At 36.3% G+C, this 9720-nt stretch overlaps 1 protein-coding gene across 2 annotated transcripts in view; it reads right to left on the reverse strand.

Moving 5' to 3' along the window:
- Positions 1–8091, reverse strand: part of LOC112009294 (serrate RNA effector molecule) — a 17774-nt gene extending 9683 nt beyond the window's left edge. The window contains exons 1-3 of one of the 2 annotated variants that reach the window (XM_024041628.2): positions 7915–8091; positions 7367–7772; positions 1825–1949 (exon numbers count right to left, since the gene is read on the reverse strand). In XM_024041628.2, the coding sequence (XP_023897396.1) occupies positions 1825–1949; positions 7367–7767 (526 nt within the window). In that variant the 5' untranslated portion in view covers positions 7768–7772; positions 7915–8091. Of the gene's footprint in view, positions 1–1824; positions 1950–7366; positions 7817–7914 lie in introns of both variants that reach the window. The other variant, XM_024041627.2, reaches the window with a different exon arrangement.
- Between the last annotated feature and the right edge of the window lie 1629 nt (positions 8092–9720).

The following is a 9720-nucleotide window of genomic DNA, read 5'->3' on the forward strand; positions in this document are numbered from 1 at the left end:
TAACGCACATTATATTGTAGAGTCTTCATTCCCTTTCTTTTCGAATGTGATTGTTGAATATTGTGATATCCTAAGCAAGCTTTGTGTACATGAGGTTTCCTCATTTGGATAAAATTTATTATTATTTATCCAGAAAAGAGCATAGGAGTTCTCTTATTAGGAATGTGACCACTCTTTACTTGATGAGGGCAATCTTGCATGAGAAAAACAAGTGTACTTTTAATGTGGAGCTATCTCTTTTTGAGATAAAACCATTGTTTTCCTCATTTGGATAAATTTATTATTATTTATCCAAGAAAAAAAGGGGCCCGGGGGGGGGGGGTTGGTGTGGGAAGGGGAAACAAAAACACGCATACGCATAAAACTTAATACATGGAATTATGGACATGTTATTGTCTTGACAACCTCTCTAATTGATTTTCTTCTCTTATTGAAACTTTCAACACAATGCACATATTGCATATTAATATTATTCTTGATGAATAACATAGAGATATTTTGTTTTTCAAAGAAGACATATAAACCCCATTAGCATACAATGACATAAACAAAGCAGGATATTTAGGAATTCGGCACTAAACTAAGGTTCTTGAATAGGATTTGATGTCTACAGGTTTAACTGTTTAAGCAGGTTAAGTAACAAAAAGATTGGATTTTAAAATGTTTCAAACTTTCAATGGTTATTTGATGTTAAAACAGTGAGTAGAACAAGAAACAATGAAATAAACACTAGGCAGTCGCACCTAGATTTCCTAAGGAAACACCCTTAGCAGGGAGAAGGCAATAAAAAAGGTCGTACCCAATGCACAAACTCCCACCCTTTTTTTTTAATAAGTAATAAAAGGCACAAAACTCTCACTTTTGAGGGGTCTAGGAGAGGCAATAGTAGGTAGCCTTAGCCCCTCTCTCCACCAACAAAAAATTACATCCTCAAAACTTAACTTAAGCTACTGGAATTTCATTAAATTCATTCTCTTTATTTCTATCTTTTATTGAATATAAAGATTCTTTTATTGGCTATTGTCAAGTAACCTTTTTCCTAGAAAGACTAGTACTCCTAATAATAACATGAAAACTGAAAAGTAATTAAGAATTTCTAGTGCCCATTTGGCATACCATTTTGAAACTGCACTTTTTCAAAGTAAAACCTTTTTAAACCTCCTTTTTTTTTTTCCCTAAGTACAGTTTTTTCAAAGAGCAGAAAAATAAATTGTGCCAAAAGGGCAGTTAAACCAAATAGGACTCAAAACGTAAGCTAATACTCATGGTCCTCTAGAATAGCCTCTACAGCATACTATTCCAGAAAATCTAGAAAAAACCAAACTACCCTATTTTAGTAAACCTTTATTAAAACTGAACCACTAACTTTCTAGTGCTTGAAGAGCTCTAGACACGACATTTGGGGGAAAATAAAAACCAACTTTCTAACTTAAAAAAACTTATTACTGTATTCAGACTTTTTTTTTTTAGACACATGTATTCAGACTTAATAATAACTAAAGTAGCCTATGAAATGTGCCAAGAAGGCCCCACATAAAAACTAGGCAACAATTCAAAGTCCATTTGGTACTTTTTTTTTTTTTTTTTTTTTAGCTTTTTGAAAATGGGCTGTTCAAAAAATTTGGACTTAAATAAAAAGTGATGTCTTAAAAAGCTATACATTGAACAAGTGCAGTTGCAAACCGCTAAAACAAACGAGCTCTTAATCTTGTTTTTCCTCAAACTCTAAAGTTTATATAATATAACTTATATAAGAGCTTCCATATATGCAAAACTACATGATGAAATAAGGTATGTCAAATCAACAACCCAAACCTTACATACCAGAAGGTCCATTTTGATGAGGGCCTGTTGAACGATTCATAAACCGACCATGAGATTTTTCATCAGCATACCCAGGTCTTCCTCCCATCCCACGTTCGTATCCACCAAGATAATCATGACCAAACCTGAGCCATCATCAACATTATGTGAAAGTAGCCCAAAAAAAAAAATTTGTAAGACGTTAAACCACTTATAAAAAATGAATTATTAAGATAATATATAAAAACTAATTAAAACAATAAGTTCTTCAAATCAGCCCCAAGAATAATTTCTTAGCTTCAATAAGAAGAGAAAACGTGTCCATGGAAAAAAGAATTCAAATCAAAATATGCAGACAATCAGGGAGAGAGAAGAGGAGGGAAAGCCCTCACATGAAATAAATCCAGCACACAAAATATAGGGGAGAATATCTTTGCTACCCTATAATTTATTTGGATTCACTTGGCCCTCCTAAAGTTTGTTCTATAAGCTAATTGGCATGTTTTGTCAATCTAGAAGGTAAAAACTAACAGTCTATCATGAAGGACTGGAAAAATGAAAACAAGCCATGGCACAAGAAGATGAATAAAATTTACCCCTTCTTTATCTTTATCTTTCTTTCTTTTTTTTTGAAAGTAGAGGGGTTGTGGGGGGGAACAAAGGATCAATTTTAGAAAAAGACATGCTAATTTGTCATGTTAACATCTTACTACCAACATAATCTTTTGTAAAAAATAATTCAAGGCTAGTACGGTAAAACCCATCAACTTTCTCAATAGCCTCAAAACAAATCCCTAAAGCTAGGATTGCATACAGTCTGGGTTCGGTCAGGTTGGAAGTAAACCCATCACCTGACCAGAACATGTCGTGTTCAGAAAAATTGCACCTGATGCCGACTGACAATGTTCAGATAATCGAGTTAACTAACATTTTATGTAATTGTTCAGGCTAAAGTCAATTTCATCATTTTGAAGTTGCTAATGAAAAATTATAGAGCAGCTGAGTTGGTAGAAGTTTTGTTTGCCAAAATTGGAAACAACCAAAATTCTAACCAAAAAAAAAATATATATATATATATATATAATCCATCTTCAAGTATTTTTCCCATGACAAATATAGAGAGAGAGAGGGAGGGGGAGAGAGGGAAAAGGAAATCCTACATATGGGTCGTAGGTCTAGCAATATAGATTTTAATCAAAAAATGTCAAATAACCCCACACAAAAATACGAATTAAAGGGTTTTACACAATGTATTTCTGTTTTTGATTTCGTGCAATCTGTTTCTGTTTCTATTTCTATTTGATTTGTTTGTATTTGTTTCAAGTACAGTCTGTTCATCAACAAGATATTTTAATGAAAATATCTATTACCTATCCAAAAATAAATAAATAAATACGAATTAAAATCAAGACAAACAAGAAGAAAAATATGTTGAACAGTGCAAACTTAAATGCACAGTAACTTGGAGTATATAACCACAGTTTGTAGTAATATTTCCATAACTCTCATCACTGCAGCAGGTTCTATGCTCACTCTCTTCCTTTTTTCTCTCATTCTCATCTCACTTGTTCAGCCTTTGAGGGGTCAAGGGGTCTACCAAGGACTCTCACTTAGTTGTTTCCAGCAAAGCTCAATGCTAGTATTAATGCCAGCAGTGCATGTATGGCCAACTCAATTTTACAAATTGAGCAAAGGTTTGAGACTGAAAATGTAAATAAAGGATGAGGGGTAGGGGATACATGTAAATAAAGGATGAGAGAGAGAAATCTCAATGTGTCAAGGCAGAGGAATTGTGAGAGACTAATAAAATAAAACTACATGTATGTTTCTAACAGTTGTTTGTTCGACACCCAAACTGAAACTGTTGGTCTATCATTTTAATAGCTGATTTAGACCAAAACAAGGGATGAAACCAACCAAAATCAGTTTTGTCACTTGGGTTGGGTTTTGCACACCCCTAAAACAAAGGGTATGAGATAAGGGAAGATGCCAAAAAATTACCCATGTTTGCTGTTCTGTTTGGAGTCGCAACAAATCTATATTAGCAACAGCTCCTTATGCAAGTTTTGATATTCCCACCATGCAAAACAGCCTATTTTCCATACCATTCCATCACACAAGCACTTGTTTACTATAACAAACATAGATGTAGAAATACCCAAGCACAAAGCTCCAATTTTGGAAGATCTGGGAGAGGTAGACGATAGGCAGCCTTACTCCCTTTTTTTTTTTTTTTTTTTTTAAGTGCTGATTCTCAATACAGCCAACACAGACATTCCCAAAAAAATAATAATAGTGGAAATTAATGAATGACCTAGACGACCCAAAATAATCTGTTGAAGATCCATAGCCCACCCCAAATTTTGGGACTAAGGCTTTGTTGTTGCTATTGTTGTTGTTCTCAAAATCTATGAGCACATCATGATAGGTCCTAACTTCTTCCCCTTCCCCCACAACCAAAGATAAAGATAGGCACAAACGATAAAACAAGACTGTTCAAGTGTAATTCTGTGCATTTAAGAAAAATGAAGGTTTGGATATTGGATTGGTGCTACATGTGCAAGTGTAATGGTAAATCGGTTGACCATCTTTTTCTTCATTGTCCGGTTGCAATGAATCTATGGGCTATGGTGTTCGGTTTGTTTGGAGTGAGCTAGGTTATGCCACAATCTGTAGTGGGGCTTCTAGCGTGTTGGCAAGGCAGATTTGGCCGTCATCAAAATAGGTATATATGGTTGATTGTTCCCCATTGCTTATTGTGGTGCCTTTGGAGGGAGAGAAATAGTCGGTGCTTTGAAAATAAGGAGAGATCCATATCAAACTTGAAGCTATTTTTCTTTAGAACTATAATGGATTGGTTGGCTGCTTTGCGAAACCAATCATTTTTATCTTTTCTTGATTTCTTAGATTCTTGTAATTTTTGTTCTTGATTGTTTGACTCCTTGTACACTCCGTGTGTACTGGGGTGCTCCCCTTTTTTGATATCAATAAACTTATTACTTATCAAAAATAAAAAAATAAAACAAGACTGTTCAACTAACGTAAAAATTATCACCATTAGTAACCAACTTTTGCACTTAAAATGTCATGATCATGAACTCCAAATTCTAATCACGAACATAATAAAAGCATATTAGGGTAAAATTTAGGTATAATACATTAGGTTCTCAAAATAGTTATATTGATTTTTTTTTTTTTTTTTTTGAGGAATTAGTTGTATTGAATTTAATTGTTCAATGTGACGCTGTTTGTACTTTATTGGTCGATGCAACCATATGTTCGAATTTAATTGAGGAACTTAATGTGCAGCATCACCTGAGAAACTGTACCTTAGTTTTTTCCCTGAATATTACACCAAAAAAATCCTCAATCACAAGCCATAAACATACGCATACAAATTTGAACAACCAAAAAACCTAGGATTGCACAGTCTGGTTCTGGGCTCAGTCAGGATGGAAGTAAACCCATCACCTGACCCAATCATGTCATGTTCAGAGAAATTGCACCTGATGCCTCCCGAAAATATTCAGATAATCAAGTTAACAAACATTTAAGGTAATTTTTCAGGTATGGTCAATTTCATTGATTTGAAGTTGCTGCTGAAAAACTATAGAGCAGCTGAGTTGGCAGAATTTGTGTCTGCCAGAATTGCTAAAAACTAAAGTTCTAACAAGAAAACACAACCCATCTTCAAGTACTTTGATTCCCTCTTCCCATTACAAAGAGAGAGAGAGAGAGAGAGGGTGAGATGGAAACCCTACATATGGGTCATAGGTCTAGCAATATACTTTAACCACAAAAATAAAAATTAAATTCAAGATAAACATTCCCATAAATAAACCAAAATTCAGCTTGTGTTTTTTTTTTTTTTTTTTTCCTTTTTCATTATACAAATATCTAAGCAACTAAAAACATGAGAAAAATGTTTGAACAGTGCACACTTAGGTGCACAGTAACCATAATGTAGCAATATTTCCATAACTCTCATCACTGCAGCAGGTATTCTGCTCACTCTCTCCCTTTTTTCTCTCACTCTCATCTCACATGTTCACTCTCTCCCAGATTTTGTCAGTTCTGGAGAGACTTTGTGGGGTCAAGGGTCTGCCAAGGACTCACTTAGTTATTTCCAGCAAAGCTCATTGCTAGGATTGATGCCAGCAGTGTATGTATGGCCCACTCAATTTTACGAGTTTGTGACTGAAAATTTGAATGAAGGATGAGGAATAGGGTTACATGTCAATATGCCATGGTTTTAAGTGCCCACACAAGAGAGAGAGAGAGAGAGAGAGAGAGAGAGAAATCTCATTATGTCAAGGGAAGGGAATTCCAAGAGACTAATTACATAAAACCACATGTAAATTTCTGACAGTTGTTTGTTCAACAACCAAACTCGAAAACTGTTGGTTCTGCCATTTTAATAGCTAATTTAGACCGAAAAAAGGAATGAGACCAACTTTCGTCACATGCGTTGGGTTTTTGCACACCCAAACCTAAAACCAAGGGGATGAGATAAGGGAAGATGCCAAGAAATACCCATGTTTTCTGTTCTGTTTGGAGGTCACAAGCAATCTATATTTGCAACAGCCCCTTACACATGTGGTGATATTCCTACCATACAAAACAACCTAATTTCCATACTATTCAACACCATGAACACTTTTTCATTATAACCAACACAGACGTACCCACTACACAAAACTCTCATTTTTGCATGGTCTGAGAGAGGTGATTGGTCGTCAAACTCACCCACATATTTTTTTTTTTTTTGGAGAGGTTGATTCCCTGTGTAACCAACACAGACATTCCCAAACAATAGTCAAAGTGGAAATTAATGAGTTTTTCTCAAAATCCATTAGCACATCATGATAGGTCCCAACTCCCCCCTCCCCCACAACCAAAGATAAAGATAGTCACAAGCCATAAAACAAAAAATATTCTACTACTACCCTGCACAAGACCGTTCAACAAATGTAAAAATTACCACCATCACGGACCAACCTTTTGCACTTAAAACCAAGACTGTTCAACTAATGTAAAAATTACCACCATTAGTGACCAACCTTTTGCACTTAAAACATCATGACAATGAACTCCAAATATTATAAAACATAGTTACAGTTTCTTAGCTATAGTACATTAGATTCCCCAATTAAATTCAAACAAAGTTGTAATGAATTTAATTTTCTCTACTTTATCCGGGTTCATTGTGTTTGAATATAATTAAGAAACCCATATCTAAGTTTTTCCCTAAATATTACACCAAAAAACCTCAAGTCACAAGCCAATAAATTCTGTACCAACTAATAATGATAATGTCCAATATTTCGGATATAACTTAGGTATAATACTGTTTGCACTGTTTTCACACGCAACAATGTATTTGAATTTAATTGAAGAACCTAATGTACAGTAAAAACTAAGAAACTGTACCAAAGTTTTGCCTTAAATATTCCTCAATTAGTCACAAGCCATTAACGTAAGCATAAAAAATTGTAGCAAATAATAATCAAGCATATGAATTTTAATTGAGAAACCTAATGTACAGCACATAAAGGAACTGTACCTATCGTCGGGACCATAACCGCCACGAGGGCTCCCACGGCGAGAGCGCTTGAAAGGCGGAGGCGAGCGGCGAGGGGGAGGATGAGGCGAGTAGCGGCGGTCGCGGTCGCGATAAGGGGGAGGAATAGGGCTAGGGCTACGGCGGCGCTTGTAGTCCCTATCCCTATCCCTCGGCGACATGTTCCGGTCATAGTAATCGCGGCGGTGGTTCGGAGGGCGATCGAAGTCCCTGTCGTCTCTCCTATCCCTAGAGTCTCTCTCCCTCCTACCGCGAGACGGCGGATGAGGCAGGGACGGAGGAGGCGGCGGCGGCGGCGCTAATGCATCGTCCTCCGTTGCGGCGGCGGGGGCGGAGGTCGAAGCCTTCGGGGATCGGTCAACAGAGTCGTGAGGCATGTTCATGACTTCTGCCATAGATGAAAGAATTTTTGAAGGGTGAGAAAGAATAGCCCTAGAAAACAAAAATTATAAGTAATTTTAATGGATATGAAGGGGTAGAAGTGGAATTAAAAAAAAAAAAAAAAGAGTTGGAGAGAGAGAATTGAGGACCTGAAGAGAAGTGAAGTGTGGGGAGTGAAAGAGTTGAGAGTTGAGAGTTGAGAGAGAAAGTAATGGAGAGAATTTTTGGGGGTTTTTTCTTAAAGTTTGTTTAAACGAGAGAGCGAGAAAGCGTCCTTTCAAGCTCGCCTTCTTTTCTTCCAATCCGTCTCTGGTGGTGATAAAATGGCGTTTCCGATAGTGGTGCTAAAAATAATAATAATAATAATAATAATAATAATAATTTTTCATAATTTTTTAAAAAATTTTGTTAAAATATTATATAATTTTTTATTTTTGGGGGACAAAATTCGACAAAAAATAACTTTTCAAATTTCAAAAAATAAAAATAAAAAATTAACTAAATTTTAAAGACCAATCTTATTTTGTCACTACTATAGAAAAACAAAATTATATTTTTCACTTTTTTTGTTTTTTACCTAAATGCTTTATGTTTTTTTTTTTGACAAAATTCGACAAAATGTTATAATTTGTTAGGACTAAAAAAATACCTTTTCAAATTTAAAATAAAATAAATGAAAAATTAACTAAATTTTAAGGACCAATCTTCTATTTTCACTACTATAGAAAAAATATATTATATTTTTCACTTTTTTTCTCTACAAATGCTATATGTTTTTTCATTCTTTCTAGTATTAATTTTCTATTAAATATGTTTGAGTAGAAACTACTTTTTAATTATCTTTATCCAAAAAGTAGTCCAATTGGGGATTGGAGCTGAGCTTCTTTATAGATTGTTGAGGGTCATTTTTGTAAAACAAGAAAGGAGGCCCAACTCAGCAACGTAAGCAGCAAATAGAAGTGGTAAGCATAGAATAAAACCATTAAGTTCAAGCGGCAAGAATAATGGGTCACAGGTCCATAAAATAAATAAATGAGCATTGAGGAAGCAAGTGGACTCGAAAGGCCCGGAAAGAGAGAATAACAAACTCATAGGCAGTGTATGATGTGAAAAAGTAAGAATGAGTCGCGGCAGGCTCAAAGTAATGTAAGTAAAGAGAGTAGGGGATTGTTAGCAGGCCCACAAACCCCAAGGATGAGTATGAAGTAACTGGGCCGGGGAAGCCCTATGAAGTAAGTAAAAGCTCATGGGAACACAAAGTTAGGAAAATGGTCGAGGAAGCCCAAAGCAAGTAAATGGGCCAAGGAAGCCCAAAACAAGTAAACGGGCCAAGGATACCCAAGAGGACACAGGAGCCCTTAAGTAAGAAAACCCATGGTCATGCAAAGCTATTTGGGGAAGAGAGTAAAACGGCAGATCTAAAAGGGGACCAGCAGGACCAAGTCATTACAGCAGGAATGACAGAATAGTATGGCTGGACATGATGGCAATCAAGAAATGGGCCAAAAGAAATGCAAAACCCAGTATTAAATGAAGCCCAGCCCCAAAAGGAAACAGTAAATTATGAAACGGCCCACGTAAAAGAACAAAGAAGCGCAACAGACTGTGCAAACAAAGCTCCAGATCGCAGCAAATGCATGAGCAGCAGATAGATTTTGAACATACATGACAGGGAAGCACGCGCAAGGCCCAGGCACTACCAGCCTGTACCCAGCCAATATGGGACGTGGTAAGGCCATAGGTCAGAGGTAAGAGGTAAAGGGGGTGTGGTTTGGTGGTGGGGAGAGGGGAAAATACCTATTTTGCGGTTCTTGCCTAAGCCCTTTTGGGAGGTACGTCCTGCTGAGACAACAGACCACCCAAAAGAGGCAAGATTGAGGGGAGAACCGTTGGATGCATGCCATGGGAGAGAGAGAAAAAGCGTTTACGCCATGGCAGGAGAGGGTGCCACAGCG

This window comes from Quercus suber, unplaced genomic scaffold (assembly GCF_002906115.3).
Source record: "Quercus suber isolate HL8 unplaced genomic scaffold, Cork oak 2.0 scaffold_87, whole genome shotgun sequence".
Classification (NCBI taxonomy): Eukaryota; Viridiplantae; Streptophyta; class Magnoliopsida; order Fagales; family Fagaceae; genus Quercus; species Quercus suber.